General features: G+C 45.0%; 3 protein-coding genes across 12 annotated transcripts in view; 2 read left to right on the top strand and 1 right to left on the bottom strand.

The window, feature by feature from the left end:
- Window positions 1–2,484, top strand: part of ccdc85cb (coiled-coil domain containing 85C, b) — a 31,660-nt gene extending 29,176 nt beyond the window's left edge. For all 8 annotated transcript variants that reach the window (XM_055506656.1, XM_055506657.1, XM_055506658.1 and 5 more), the window contains one exon: window positions 455–2,484. In XM_055506656.1, the coding sequence (XP_055362631.1) occupies window positions 455–544 (90 nt within the window). In that variant the 3' untranslated portion in view covers window positions 545–2,484. The remainder of the gene's footprint in view (window positions 1–454) is intronic.
- A 278-nt stretch (window positions 2,485–2,762) lies between these two features.
- ccnk (cyclin K) lies at window positions 2,763–7,848 on the bottom strand. 2 transcript variants are annotated; one of them, XM_029140333.3, is made up of 11 exons: window positions 7,688–7,848; window positions 6,900–7,138; window positions 6,594–6,675; window positions 6,368–6,499; window positions 5,861–5,966; window positions 5,714–5,771; window positions 5,192–5,361; window positions 4,895–5,103; window positions 4,745–4,775; window positions 4,532–4,603; window positions 2,763–4,199 (listed from the first exon to the last, which is right to left on the bottom strand). In XM_029140333.3, exons 1-11 carry the CDS (start codon window positions 7,694–7,696, stop codon window positions 3,649–3,651), a joined length of 1,659 nt encoding a protein of 552 aa, XP_028996166.1. In that variant the 5' UTR covers window positions 7,697–7,848; the 3' UTR covers window positions 2,763–3,648. The 2 variants fall into 2 exon arrangements, with proteins under 2 accessions (XP_028996166.1, XP_028996167.1); XM_029140334.3 differs by having other exon boundaries at window positions 6,900–7,135; window positions 7,688–7,847.
- Window positions 7,849–11,423: 3,575 nt separating this feature from the next.
- bcl11bb (BCL11 transcription factor B b) overlaps window positions 11,424–15,695 on the top strand; it is a 29,604-nt gene continuing 25,332 nt past the window's right edge. Inside the window, exon 1 of one of the 2 annotated variants that reach the window (XM_029140756.3) lies at window positions 11,424–12,506. In XM_029140756.3, the coding sequence (XP_028996589.1) occupies window positions 12,443–12,506 (64 nt within the window). In that variant the 5' untranslated portion in view covers window positions 11,424–12,442. The remainder of the gene's footprint in view (window positions 12,507–15,695) is intronic. The other variant, XM_029140755.3, reaches the window with a different exon arrangement.

Here is a 15,695-nt window from a genome sequence, read left to right on the forward strand (position 1 = left end):
TCCTCCCCAGCTCCCTCCATCGCCCACTGTTGGTGGTGAAAGGCCTGGCCTGGGATAAAAAGGTCTGCTGATTAGAGCGAGAATGAAAGCTGGGCTATCTGGGCCTCGCAGAGGTACGCATCCAGCTAGGAGCAGTACAATAGTACCTCTGTAGTGTCACCGGGGGCCCCTCTGACTCATCGACTCGGTGCTCTCAGCACCAGAGCGCGGCCTCACAGAGGCAGATGACAGAAATGAAGATCACTGCACTGTAACTCTGTGTCTGTGCAGTCGTTGCAGCTCAAAGTCAAACTGTGAGCATTTGAAGTTCGACTCTTGAAGAAGAAAGTTTTTTTTCCTTCCCTCTTTCGGGCTCTGCAGGCGTGGAGGTCTGCCCGTCTCCTTGTGCATGCTCCTCCGCCGTGCTGCTCCCCGTCTCCGTCTCCGTCTTCACTCCTGTGGCCTGTGTTTGCAGGTGGTGTGGCGAAAGCTGGGTGACGCCGCGGGATCAAAGCTGTCCGTCAGACAGCACCTCTCTGGGAACCAGTTCAAAGGGCCGCTGTAGGATGGCAGCCAGCGAGAGGCCTGGATAGAGAGAGAGAGAACCCAGGAACCCACACTCACCTGAATCCACCGTGCTACCTGCGCCTACACGACTCCCACTGCCTACAACACCCAGCATTCCTACAAAAAACACTCTCTTAAGACTGGCTAAGACACAACACGGACCCGTTCATCCGTTCCTCGCACGTACGACTTTGTGCGTACGACGCGTTTTCATCTCCGAACATACGTTGACGACTGGCAGCTAGTTTCACCGGTTCACCACTTCTCCCTTGCTTTGGAGCCGCCTCCTGTTCGATACACCGCTTTAAAGGTTGGCTGTGTTGCGTTCAAGATCACAGTGCGACATGGTTTCAAGCACAGAGCCCATAGAGGGCGGTGACTCCAGATACGTTGTAATAGTAGCTCCCAGCTCCCGTCACACGTGTCACCCCGTAGTGGTCAACGAGTAGAGCTAGCATTAGCAGTCTGCAGTGTTAACTAAGTGAAACCCACTGTGACCTAGCGCCTTTACTCATAAGACAAGTCTATGGATAATAAAGTCTAGGCATCACTGTTAACTTGTGTATATAATATGTATAAAACCATAGCACTACTTCATTGTTATAGCTGATTTTACTTTTATCTATTTTGTATTCTAGCGTGGCCATGTGATCAATTATATAGTTTATACAACCGGACCTTTAAACAGGGTTTGTGTTAGCTAATACTTTTTTTTATTATTATTATTTCTTTTCCAGAGCTATTGATTCTCTCTGCAAACTGATAATGCATCAAGGCCATTTTGAATCAAATCCTCTCCATGAGTTAATGGATAGATCGTTGTCTCCTAAACTATGTATGCTGTGTGCATGCTTGACAATCATTTTCTCAGGTTGGGAGGGCTACAGCTTTACCTTCACCCGTGTGTGTGTGTGTAAGTGTGTGTGTGTGTGTTGGAGTGAGTGTGTGCGTGAACGGAGACTGCACGTGTCTCTTGCAGCTGTAGCATCTGCCTGTGAATTCTCTTTCACTCCATCGGACAACGGTTACAACGCGGTCGATGACTGATGAAGACATTTGCTGAATTCATTAAATGTTCCAACAAGAGTAATAAAATAATTCTCAAGGCCAAATATCAACCTCAGAGTTTCTAAATTCCTTGTTTAGCATTTTATATGTCAATAAACAGAAAACAAAAACTAATTTTCTATTGACTTGGATTCAGCAGGTGTATTTATGCAGTGCATGTTTCTTAAAGTTGAATCTCTTCTTTTTCTTAGAATACAAGCAAGTCTTCCCTTAGATGTCTCCTGAAACCACTAACATTTAAAATGTTTTGATGTCAAATGAGCAAACGATGTTTGTCAAGTATTTATTGCCACGTGTCAGATAGAGATGGGAGCGCTGCAAGTGAGTCATAATTAAAAATTCTCAGGTTTCCTTGGAAGTTATCTGATTAGTGTAGTGGCTGACAGCTCAGGCTCTCCCATCTCTAGTGTTATTTGTTCCAAATTAGAACATGAGGCCATTTATGACCACTTCTGCCATGCACCTCAAGTTTTATCAAATAAGGTTAAAATAACATTTTTTTTTAAAGTGTCCTTTTTTCTAGGAACCGATTTGAAGATTAAAAAAAAAACTGAAATCTTTATATATGGCATTTGATTTGAGACGTGCCACTGTTTTTTCTGCATGCTGTTTTGATTTGGAACCCAACTGTCTTGTTTTCTTTTTTAAATATCTTTAGTGTATCTTTTTTCTGCCTATATGCTAAAACAATAGTACAGAATCCTAGCTTCTACAGCCTAAATGTCAATTCCTGTAGTAACTAGCATGGCTGTAACTTCTTTCAGTGAACTCCACTGGTTCAATGAACATTTGACAGGTAAAAATAAAACATGAAATAGGCCACTTTTAGAAAGAAATCTGGAGGAAAATAAACAAAGTTGGTTAACCCTATTGTGAAGTGCTGCATTTATTTGTGGACTTGCATGGATTTCACACTTCAGTTAGACTGCCCTCTGTTGGAAGAGTAGAGCAAGTAAAGCTACATCCACTATGCCCTACTAAAAACAAAGAAGCAGGAGGATTTCAAAGAGTAATTGGGCAGATTAGGTAATTGACCAATTCATTTTTGTACTATGTAGTTGTGCTTTATTTAAGTGGCTGAATTGCTGTTGTATGTTTTGATTACCAGCTTTGATCATATGGCAAGAAAAGCACCAAAAACTAGCTGATGGGAAAAAGCAGGTCTTTATTGTCCTAAGTGCTGCTAAAACAAAATCTAAACTAGATGTAGAATACACAACAGTATGACAAAGAAACCTATTAATGCAAACTAAAAACCTGTGAGAAAATCAGATATGTACAAATATATCTTTGACTTTCCTGTTGATGTAATACTGTTTGCATTGCAGCCTGACTAAAACCAAAGGAAAACAGAAATAAATCTCTGAACATGTTCAAAAAGATCATAAGGCAAAAAGAAATCTCAGCATGTTTCATCACACTGTACAATCATGAACATTTTTAAATACACAGCGTGTGTGTATATATACACTGACCCCCATAATGAGTGTGATGGTCAGTATTTAACAAATGGGAATGTGAAGACGATGCTCAATTGACATGACATTCTGGTAGAATGTAGATGGAAATGTAAAAAAAACTGGGTAAAAATGTCACAGGTCATCCTTCCAGAGTCTAAGCGTGTGGCAACCAAGGCAATAGAAGAAATTATTGCAGGGCAGATATTTTATAATTCCTAGAAAAAAGGAAATGACCTCTGTGCTTTGCTCAACAGGTTTAAGTCACTTATTTCAAATGATGTCAGGCTTCTTACAGCGCCACCTTCAACTTCTTGTAACAATACTGTCTACACTTCACATTTCCCTTTCATGTCTATCTGCTAATGAGCCTTCGTTCACAACCCCAGCAACTGCTGTTACACTGGAGACGTAAAAACTGCACTCTGCGAGTGTGTACAAGACCTGTTCACAAAAGTGGGCTCAAAAAGCTGGACCAGTGTTGGCTGCTGTTACTCACCAGTGAAAATTAGAGGGGGGAGCTTCCCATCATCAGCTGTGACTGCACAGCTTCAGTTCAGGGCTCACATTACCACTCTCATCTCATCCACCCACCACGATTAAGGGGCATGCCAGGAGGAGGGGGCAGGGGAACCTGTGATTGTCCTGGGGGCACAGGAGGTGGAGGAGGGTATGCAGCAGGTGGAAGGCCTATCCCTGGAGGAGGTACGTGGCCTGGTGGCATCCGTGGAGGTGGTGGAGGAGGGTAGCTGTTGTAGCCAGGAGGGGGATAAGTTGGAGGCAAACTAGGTGGTGGGTATGTGGAAGGTGGTGGAGGAGGAGGGCCAGGTGGGGCTGCTGGTGGTGGATAGACGTGTGGGTGATATGGTGGTATTGGCGGTGCGTAGCTGGGTGGCATGGGGGCGTAGGAGGGACCATCAGCCTTCATCATCGACTGTAGACTTTGGAAGCCCTCCCCAGACATGTAGGAGCTGGTGGTGGACATGATGTAGTTGGAGGGTGGAGGTGGTGGTGGGCGATGGGGTAGCGGAGGCGGCTGGTGAGGAGGGGGAGCGTGTGGCGGTGGTGGGGCAGTTTCACTTCCTGGTTCTGCTTCCATGGGAGGGGCCGGGGCAGGAGCTTTCCTGTCTGGAGACAGACAAGAAACGACATTCAGCATCACCCTGCTCATAAACAACAAGGCTGCTCGTTCCAACGTGATCTAAAATAACCTCTCCATTCCCAGACAGCCAGGCTTGAACCACATAGGAGGTCTCATTATCAGGCTCAAGCACTAATCAGATTGGTCTGGGAGAGGGTAGGAGTTTGCATGTGTTGAGAAACGTGATGTCCAGACTAGTTGCTGTTTATGTAAGCAGACTGGGGGACTTTTAGTTGCTTTCTAAGCTCAGGTTCCTGGCAGGGGGTTCTAGCTGCTCATTATGGGTTTATTTGAAGGCACACACAAACCACAAAGTTACCTGGGGGAGGCTGTGACGTAGGCAGTGGAGGCATCGGGCTCTCCAGTCGAGGAATCTTTGATCCAACTTGTTCTGAAAATCCAAAAGCCAAAGAAAATTGGATCAGAACAGCCGAAAAGGGCTGAAAATATATCAGCGAATACACTTAAGAATAACTTGCAAGCTTCAGTATGAAATCTAAAGTATGAAAAGCAAAATTGCTGAATCATTTACCTGGAGCCTTTGGTTCATCTTTTGGAGATGTCTGAAATACAAAGGCAAATCCTGAGTTCCCATTTAATGTAACTTTAAATTCACATTTAAACCCACAAGCAGCAAAATCTAATGAGCAGATCGGGTGTCAGCAGTCATTTCTATATTTACATGTGAGCGTTTGAGCTGGCGTGCAGGGCTGCCACCCTGTGGGGAGGTCTTCTTTGGTGGAGGGGGAGGAGGGTTGGCGGCTGGAGGTTGTCCCTGTGGAACTGGAGGCGCAGGGATTGGAGGGGCAGGTGCCCGCTCTTTCTCCTGGATCTGCTGAGGGATGGGCTTGTTGCCTTGTGAGTACAAGTCCAAAATCTGGTGGCAAATGTCTAGAAGACAAAGACAATGTTGTAGTGAAGAAAAACACGGATGATCCCAAACATAAACTGTAGGGAAGGTATAAAGAGGTATGAATACCTTCAAGCAGCTCAACTGGAACGTCCTGCACAAACTGCTCCCACCAGCGTCGTGAAGACTGCTTGGCTGTCCACTCTTGGATGTCAAACTTACAAAGGCGGCCTGCCAGGTACATGACAGCCACCGCAATGATCTCTGGCTCCCACTGCAGAGACAGCATCGTGCACAAGCTGGAAGAAGAAACAGAACTTCAGTCAAATCTGAAACTATGGACACTTGTACCCTCATTTTTATGTCTCACTGTATATGCTTCAATTATGTTTTGGCATGTTGCCTTGTTTTTCCTATCACAGTCGAAGAGGAAATGGGGGAGGTGAGCTGTTGACATGCAACAAACTGTAGCGATCGAGAACACTGTGGTTTTGTGTCTTAAACCATTGAGGCACTCCCTTACACTTCAACAGCTCTTCAAACACGAACATTTCTGTCAACTCAACAAGTTAGGTGACAGAATGGCACGGCAAACTAAACTACGGGAGAATGACAAAGGGAGAGGATTTATAACCAGTGCAAGTTACTCACCTGTCATTCACAAAAGTCCATGCCATTTGTAGCACCTTGCACACTTTATTCTTCTCCCCTAAAACAACAAAAACATGCAAAAACAGGATTTACTAGCAGCATAACTTACCATTCTGTTGATTTGATGCCATACTAAGACACACTAACCCTTGAGCTGCTTCACATAACGCAGGAGAAACATGTAGGGATGCTCCACCTGCAGGTCAAATTTGATTGTTTGAAGCAGGATTCTCTCCAAAACCATTACTTCCTCCTGTTGAAACAACAAGACAGATAAAACAAACAATCAGCACCTTACTTAAAATAACTAGTTTCACAATATTTACTAATCACTGTTTGCAAATCAGTCAACTGCGATGCCTTATCTGCACCCACACACACGCAAGAGCCTACTATGTAAAATACTGGCCTGACCCATCTTTCCATCAAACTTTGATTGCTCTTATCACACTGTGGAGTGAAACTCTCACCACACTGCAGAGTGAAGCTCTTATCACACTGCAGAGTGAAGCATCTGCTTTAACTAGTGTTGCTGGAGATTACAGATTTAAAAAGAATCGCCTCACAAAAGGTGCTAATAAGAATCAAAAATGTTATCACAGCAACAACACTCATGGTTTTGGGTGTGAGCTGTGGAAACAACAGAATCTGTACCTTCGGGTCATCTCCAAACTGGGCAAATTGCACATCATTCAGTAAACTGCGGGCTGTTTTGATTATGTCTTTACACTTCTTAGGAGTCTCCTCAACTTTTCCTGCCAGGAAAAGGCAGCAAGCACCCGTCACCTGTTAGAACACAAATAGCAACAATACACCTTCACATTTAGTCCAGTTAAAGGACTATGGGGAAAAATTGAAGTAAACTATAGATTGAACTTACATATCTGGGAAACTGCTTAAAGGAGTGAAACATGTAGAAGCGATGGAAATATATGATGCCAGTTGCCAGTGTGTCATAGTGTCTGATGATAGTCAAGGGCAACAGAAACCACAACTATCAAATACACGCACGCAAAATTGAGTGACACTTTGTCTACTTTGCTTTGGTCTTTGAGCGCAAAACGAAGTTTTAATATGCTAGAGATTTTTTACCTATACTACCAAACTTCCCCACAGTCTAGATGCTGTGGTGTTTTACTTGTGGTGTCATTCATCAAAAGAATTCAAAAGCATCAGTCAAGGATACAGGCCAAGCCGCGTGCCCACATCAAATATGAAGCGGGCTCCCTCTCGGCGATACCGGGCCTCTGTGCCAGGGTCCAAACCCTCAGACTGAGATGGCGTGTGAGCTAAATCCTTCTTGTCCCAGTACCAGCATGGCTTGATGTGATCGAGATTCGCTTGGCCAGTCATTGAGAAGTTCTCCTTGGAATCCTTCATTGCTTGAGGAGAGGCAACGGTGGATGGACCGGCTGCACCGGACTGCTTAAGACGACAGAAAGAGTGAAGATGAGACCACCTGTCTTAACTAAACTACTGACTCATTAGAGACAGCTCTCATTCATTAGCCTATGTTGAGCTCAAGGTAAATTCGTGGGTGAATAAAGTTGAAACTAACACTAATTAAGCTGAATGCAGATATGAAATAGCTCTATAAATACCGCTGCCAAGGGAAGTGTTTTACTAGAATTAGCATGACTAAACTATTGCTAACATTGGCTAATGCTAGAAGTGCTAACGACAACTTGGCTTAGTCATTGAGAAAGTAAATGTTATAATATACTTTGGACGAAATTTATTAAACTGTGCGCTACATGATGAGGTTCGTTAAACACTTCATCAAAATAGCGACATTTTCGAAACAAACGCAGCCTCAACTGTCACTTCGCAAGCCGCCGCGGCTAAGTTTACCCGGCTACAGCTAGCAAACCGGCTAATACTCGAGGTCCTAACACGGCTGTGACTGGGGATATTAAACTCTCGAAAGTTGTTTGATTTTTACCCGCTCGATTTAGAATGAAACATATCGTTTACCTTTAGCATGTAGCCGTCGGAATAAATTGCCAACAATTACAGCTGTACGAATAATCCACAGCTATTCACAGTAACTTGGCTAACAATTCACCAACAGTCTCCATTGTAGCAAGGGCACCGCCATTACGTAATGACGTTAGACGTCGGTTGACGTCATGACGGATAGCTGACACGTTTGAATGGAATTATATTTTCCCTTTTTTGATTAAATTGTTAAATTTGAATATACTGCTGAATTAAATTTTTTCATAAATTGATTCAAACGCTAAAGAACATTTTTGTGTTGAGACATTATATGTTTATGTCAAGTACACCGGCAACATGAGTAATTTAATAACAACTATAACATCACCCACTAGAGGGCGACAAATATTTACGTGTGGACTGGGCAGTAAGGAGTGGACAATAGGCACATGGCATTTATGAAGCACACACCCAGTCATGGCCAAACATATTGGAACTCTTGTCAGCTGCAATTTTTTTTTTTGCTTCTCTTGTTTTTTCGATAGTTTTTTGTATTGTAAAAACACAAAAGGAGGAAAAACTAAATACAATTTCACACATAAACGAAATAATGCACTGGACAAAATTAGTGGCACTTTCTAAATTGTCAGAAATAATTGATTTTCAAGCTTGTCATGCTTCTGGAATGTGTATTTAGCAAGTGGACAGTGTGGAGAACAATATAGTTATCACACTTGCAACCAATTACAATGGAGAGAGATTGACTGAAGCTTTGTGTTGTGTGGCACACTGAGCATGGAGGAAAGAATGAATCGTGAGGAGCTGTCTGTGGGTTTAAGGAAAAAAAGTTGGAAAACATAAATTACAAGGTGACAAGTCCATCTTCAGAGATGTTCCTGTCCACTGTGGGCAATGCAAGGAAGAAGATTATTACTAAATAATTACCAAGAAGGAGTGTTCAAATGATGGGTACAGAAGTATGAATAACCTCCGAACAATTCAAGCTTATTTGTCAGAGGGTCCAACAGCGTCAGCCTGCACTATCTATAGTCATCTGAATGAAAATTAACCGCTGTTGACAAAAGGGCATAAAAAGCGATATTAGAGTTTTTCCAAAACTTTTGTGACCAAGCCACACGCCTTCTGGGACAACGAGCTGTGGAGAGATGAGACAAGTACAGCTGTTTGATGAAGGACATCAAGCCACAGTTTACAGAAAAAGAATGAGGCCTTCAAAGAAAAGTGTGCAATAAAATGTATAGGAAAACGATCCAACACGCATCCTAATGGGTTCAGAAATGCAAGGATGAATTGCGTAGTGTTTAATAAATTTATATGATTGCTTGAGACTGCGACAATAACATGAGTTGAAATAACGCTTTCGCCGCATAAAAAAATATCAATATGACCTTGTTTTAACAGATACAAATTAAAGGTCAAGACGTAGATACTCTTTTAGGGGAAAACAAAGATGCTATTAGTTGAATCATATTTTTTTGCTAGCATTTAATGGTTTTATAACCAAACACCCATCAGAATCATTGTATCTTTGCTCAGTTAAACGTCAGTCACATGCTGCGTCCCCTTCGTTTCCCTCTCAGCATCACTTTAGAGAGGAGCCAGCATTGAATCATTTAGTTCTTCCAAATTACAATTTGGAATCTGCATGCATTATACATGTGCCCGTGCTCGGACAAATACTCTTAACTCAACGAGAGACTGTCAGGTTGTGTCCTGTAGAAAAGTAAGAGCCTTATCTCGTTGTATTGCCAGTAGCAAGAGAGCATCTCAATCTGTCATTCAAGTCCTCACACACACACATGAACCATAGTAAATCATCTTATGAATAATATATACTTGTACTTTCTTTATTAATATTAAACATTGCATAATGAACCACGGACTATAAGCAAATCCCAGAGCAATATTCATATTACCATGAGCTGTCCTGGAGTGGACCTTTCATTGTTTATGTCAGTCCTGTCACATTGTGGTTAAACACATCAAAATGGCTGCTCTGGGCACTTAACCTCAAGATCACCTCCACGTTCCTAAAAATCATATAGTGCGCACTTGTCTTTCATTTATTTTTCCCTATGTTATGACATTAATGCCATTTCGGAGCGGGCCGCGGAGAGACGCATGAAAAATGGAAGACGGGGAGCCTGTTACAGATGCAACTTCAACTTTGTCCTTGAACTCGTATTTATGATGCAACGCGAGGGGCTCGGAATGGGTCATTTTAGAAAAAGAGCATAAAAAAAAAAGAAAAACGTCAACATAATGCCTCCTGCTATCTCTGGTGTAGCTAATGCCCTGCGGTGTGTTCAAGTATCGCCTGTTCAGCCATGCCGCTTAGCGCACGAGATGCACGTCTCCTCAGTGGCAGCACTTTGGACTTAAAATCTTTCCTGTGTCCACAAGCCGGGTATTTGTGGTATGTTGGCCCCGTGCAACCCAGCTTAAACTGCCTTTGCCCGGAGCCAGCAGATACAAGCTATAATGGAGACATTGATGTATTATTGAGAAACCCATGGGTAAGGATTAAGGAGCTGCTTGCAGCCAGCAGGGATGGCGAGCGAGCGAGCGAGAGAGAGAGTGTGTGTGTGTGTGTGTGTGTGTGTGTGAACGCCGGATAATGTTTCCTTTCAGCTTCCAGTGTGTCCACAACTGCCGTTGCTCCTTTGGCCCCGCGACGTGAACTAGAAGGCTTTTTATGTAATATCACATACCAAATTTATGCACTCCAGTCAAAGCAATATGCTCGACAACATTCCCGGCCTATCTGTGAAAGATAGCTGTTGTGTTTCCATGTGGAGTCTGCTGAGGTTATGTCTACTTGAGCCAGAGCTGAGATGACATTTCATTTATATAAATAATTACTGTCCTGAAAGTCCCCGAGGCCTGGCCCGAAGCAATCAAACTTCTAATGCTCTTAAAATTGCCCACCATGTTTTATTAATGGCGGACTATAAAACGTACCGCCACGGCTGCACACTTCTCCGCGGCTCCGCGAGGTAAGAGTGTCAACTTTAAATGTCCGCGTTACGCCGTTATTTCCCCTCAACAACGCTCCCCGGCACGCCGTCACGTTGTACCGTCGAGAAAGGAAACTTGAGCAGGTTCCTGTATCTGTGCACACAGCGAGCCGGGCGGATTGGGTGGATTATGTGCCGAATGATTGCCCATTAGTGCAATTAATTGCCTCTGAGTGAACCTGATTTGCTCTTCAAGGACTCTCTTAAATTCTGTATTGTATAAATGGCAAATTAAGGAGGCTTCATTCTAAAAATACAAATGAAGTGGAGTGAGGCTGTGTTAAGGCAGCAGCCCCCTATGCCTCCCCACTGTGCCAACAGAGGGTACTGTTGCCTCACAACATGTTTAATTTATCCCAACAACAAAAATGCAGCATGCTGGAGAAAATACATGTGCTTTGCATTTCTATTGATCGTGCGCTGCAGCGTTTCTGGTCATTTTACAGAGCCAGAAAAACTAATACAATTTCAAATAATACCATTATTTTTTTTTAATTTGAATTGGACGTGTGCAGATTGTTGGTTCGGTCTGAGTGGGTCAACAGCACGAACGGACAGAACGTTCCGTGATAGTAAGCGAACTGATTGAAGCTTTTTGATAAATGGGCAGTGAAAAAAGGGGCATCATGATGACAAGATTAATGGACGTCAGGCTCCTTTCAGAATAAAAACACCACTAGGTCTGATAAATGCAACTTAACGCCGCGCGTCTTTTAATTGGGAGCGACCGAAGAGCGAGGATGACTTGTTACGCGGAGCCTCGTGCTCCGGGGAGCCGCTGTCAGCTTCCCCGAGCGTCCGAGCGCCGTCCGCGCCGCGGCGCCTGACGCGCGAGCGTCACCAACGCACTTGAACTTGAATCCCATCCCACTCCGTGGAGAACCCCCCCCCCTCAGCCGCACGCGCACACAAAAGCGCCGGGGCTGCGTGTAGTCTACACGTACACACACACGCGCGCGCGCGCGCGGGGTCCTCCCAGACAGAGCCTCTTTCATCGTGTGAGTCAACAAGAAGTAGCCTCGACACTATAGGAAACTGGGAAGCATTGGACCTCTGCTAGTTGGACGACGACGAGGAGGAGGTGTCTTGTCTGCCCGCATGCTCTCTCTCGCTCCCGCGCGCGCTCTCTCTCTCAGTCATCGAGGCTACTGCCACCGGAGCCAAGAGTTGCCGTTGAGCGCACCGATGCCAAAACGCACAGGAGGACTCCGTGCCAAAGGGTCATTTTAGCGCACCGCTGCTGAAATGGAAGGACTGTAGGGAATCCTAGAATAAACAGCAGCCGTTTAACCCCAGATGATACAATCATACCGTTATAATTAAGAACAGGCGAAAGGGGAGCGAGCCAAATAAGATTTAGTGCTCCGCGCATCATCAGTCACAGCGGTCCTCGCAGCGGTGGGCAGTCCGGGATTTTATTCTACAAAAGGTCACTGCCAGAAATACCTGCGCACAAGACGTCGGTCGCCAGCAGCCAGACGCCTCCCCAAACGACACTTTGGCTTCCTCGGCCCAGGTGTCGCTTCCTCCGCAGACGCCGCGGGACACTGTGGACGCACTGGTCTTCCGTCCGCTCCGCGCTCCAGCCACGACTTCTGAGCGCGCGTCAAAGTTGCAGCGGAGCGCCGAGACTCGCGGCGGGATTAGGAGGAGAGAGAGTTGGTTCACCTGCGACCCAGAGAGGACCGACACCACGGTCCAAGCCGACCCCAAGTGCCGTTCACCGGGCGATGCTAGAGTAAATGCCGGGGCAATGTCCCGCCGCAAGCAGGTGAACCCGCAGCACTTATCGTTGACGCACAGGGAGACAGTACAAGGTGAGTTCTGCAAACGCTCCTCACTTCTTCTAGTCTTTATTGAGTTTTACCGTACTAATTGATTTATAGACCATCGCTATTATTATTTATGAGTCTAAGGATAAATTAAAGCCGTTCTCGTAATAGATTCAAATCGCGCCCGTGCATTGTTTTAACTCGGGGGAAAATGCGCCGAATGGGAAAACTAATTACCAACAGTAAGAACGGTTTAAGAAAATATAAATACCGCGTGACAACACTTGTGCACAAACAACGTTATTGAAAATAAATAAATACTTTTTGACGGAATTTGAGCAAGTTAAGTGGGAAAAATAGTGGCTCGTTTCCACGTTTTTAAAATTTATCAGCACGATTCAGATTCTCGGAGACGCTTCCGATGCGCCCGTTTGCAGCTTCACGCGACTTTTACTACGGGAGGTGATCTCACATGACAACTACAGTGGGACTGTCTGGCGAAGTGTGCGCGAGTGTGTCTGTGTTTGTTTGCCATTGACTGTGCACGCACGTGCTTTGCGCCTGTAATCCAACATTTCATCACGACACAATTTGGTATTTTCGTATTGCAACATGTGGCGCTGTTTATTTTTTCCTGCTTTTGTCTACTCTGTGAAACATGGTGATTTTTTTTTCTGAGGCAGCATTTTGTGAACTTTCCACGAGGGCAACTCAATTTAAATGTATTTTCAATTTAAATAATCTCTCTCTTGATTTCTCTTCCGCTCTCTCACTCCCCTCTTCCCTCTCTCCCTCTCTCTCTCCCCCTCTCTCTCTGTCTCTCTCTCTCTCTCACACACACACACACACACACACACACACACACACACACACACACACACACGCGCGCGCGCGCTCATAGAAACAAGGTCTCAGCTTTATTTTTCGAATAGGCTCGTGCAGGCCTATCTACTGTAGGGACATCATAAAAATCTAACTGTGCACGACTTCAACATACACTCACGCCAAAACAGAAACCAAGTTCACGCCGACCTGAACTTTTATTATTGCGTTATTGTGCATAACTTGTGCGAAGCTGCGACCCCAAATTGTGATTATATTGCGCAGATTAAATCTGAGGCAGGATTTTTTTGCGGTGGTTATGATTAAAAAGTAGCATAATCCAATTTTAAATCAATTATATCAATCTAACCTTCATCTCCCAGCGCTGTGCTTTGCCTAAATCCAATTTCATAGAGGCCTAATCTGGGTAATTCATTGCAGAAGTTCATGATGTAATCTTTGGCCAATGTGTTTCGTGTTGAAAAGGGTTAGGCGCATTCCGTCCCAGCCGACACGTTGAGCTTTTAGACTAATCATTCATCCCATTCACTTTGTCTCTTTGTCTCTCAATTCGCTCACTGTCCTCCACTCAAGTTTTCACTTGAAATAATTACGATGATGTCAAACGCGAAGGAGCGGGCTGACGTCTAAATGCCCTGCTGCGGCCCACTGTCTTCTCCTCTCCCAAACGAGCGAGTGGCTGCACCCTCAGCAGAATTTTGGGGCACATGACAAATATTGATCCAGCTGAATATTAATCAGTCTCTTCCCCGCGCTGTCACTGTCACTGTGTGTGAGTTAATTAAAGGAGGAGACCTAGTTGATCCACCACAAGACGTTTTTGACTGTGCAAAACACAGTTTCACCACAGATGTGTGTGTGTGTGTGTGTGTGTGTGTGTGTGTGCATGTGCGCGCGCGTGTTTAAACCTGACCTACATTAATTATGACAAACAATTGTGACATTTTGCATATTTTAAATTTTTTCTGTGGGGAACCTGCACAATTTTAATCTAACAATTAAATATTTGCCTCGCTTCCTTCCTGCTGTGGGTCACTTTGTTTGCATATTAGTCACAGAAAACGAACAGCACCTGCTGTACAGTCAGCAACTTCTTCTGAGCGAACCTGTGGTGCTGATTGTAGATTCTTGGGTAATTAGAATGATAATGAGCTGTTAAAGATTAACATTAAATGTCTTAATTTCCTCATCCGAGCCGGAGCGGCGTCGAAGCGCACGCGTCTGTTTTCATCTGCAGCTTTTTAACGATTTGCTTAGAGATGCTCCTGTTAATCAGCGCTGACCTGTCTGCGCGACTATTGTTGGCAAACGGCGGGCGAATGTTGGATGTGGGGCTCGTGCTGGAGTGGCTGTTAGAGCGAGAGCAGCGTAGGACGCCGGAGAGCGAGGCCGTCTGGAGGGCCCGGATCCCGTCCTACCTGTTCTTTCTCACGCCACACGCTGCTTGGCGTCGAACCGTGGCCTCGAGCACCAACGCAGCCCTGAGTACAGGTTTAAGGAAGGACTGGACTTGCAGGTATATTTTTTTCACCCCCCCCCCCTCTTTTGTTCCTTTTGCTTGCGAAGTCATTAAGGAGGTCAAATGCATTGTCGACACATGGACTTGGACCTGATGAGTGAAGAAAACGCATTAGTCCTATTTAATTGTGTCTGTGAGCCAAAATACACTGGTGTTTGCGTTAGCTGCCCAAGTTCTGTTTACCACACGCACAGGACATCTTAATAATGACACTGCATCAGTAGCTGTGATGGATGGGAGGCTTTTAATGTCCCGATCATTCGATGTCTGGAGGCTGGTGCTGCTGAGGGCTGTTTCCTTAAGCTGGGTGGGTCTGGGGAGGACCAGGATCATACCTCAGGCTGGAGGATCTCAGGAGCGCTGGGGGAAAACCAAACTGTAATTTGACTGAGTCAACATGTGAGGGCCTTGCTAATAGACAGCTCCATTGTTTGTCGCAGATGAGTTCAGAAACCGTTTACAACAAATGGAGTTTACTTTATTTTTTTTTTTAAAAGCACCTAAACATGAGGCCCACCTGGTTCCTGCAGTTACAGTATCAGCTGTCAAGACTAGTCACAAGGTTTCTGCTTACACAAGGGAGAATATGGAGTTTCTGCAGCGTGCCAACATACATCAGCCACATGTCAGACCGGGGGTTATTTAGTGTAACTGAACTCAGGCATGTGCCCTGCAGCCGTTGGGCCTATAGGTCGCGCTCGCCCCGGGACTGCGAGACAACCTGAATATCAGCATATTTCTGAGCAGGCTTCAGGTGGAGGAGTAAATCAGGCCGGGCACCAGGGAGGACGGGCGTGCGAGCGCCAAGTGCAACGAGTGCAGCGCGGCAAACAGAGCGCGTGTGAAACCCAACGCACGGCCGAATAAAAGCT

The sequence above is a fragment of the Betta splendens genome, chromosome 24 (assembly GCF_900634795.4).
Source record: "Betta splendens chromosome 24, fBetSpl5.4, whole genome shotgun sequence".
NCBI lineage: Eukaryota > Metazoa > Chordata > Actinopteri > Anabantiformes > Osphronemidae > Betta > Betta splendens.

Bases quoted from the DNA above. Each gene is read 5' to 3' on its own strand.
- ccnk (XM_029140333.3), bottom strand. The intron at 5,772-5,860 runs GTTAGTGTGTCT...TTGTTGTTTTAG, and splicing joins TTATGTGAAGCAGCTCAAGG to GGGAGAAGAATAAAGTGTGC. The intron at 5,362-5,713 runs GTGAGTAACTTG...TTCTTCTTCCAG, and splicing joins TGGACTTTTGTGAATGACAG to CTTGTGCACGATGCTGTCTC.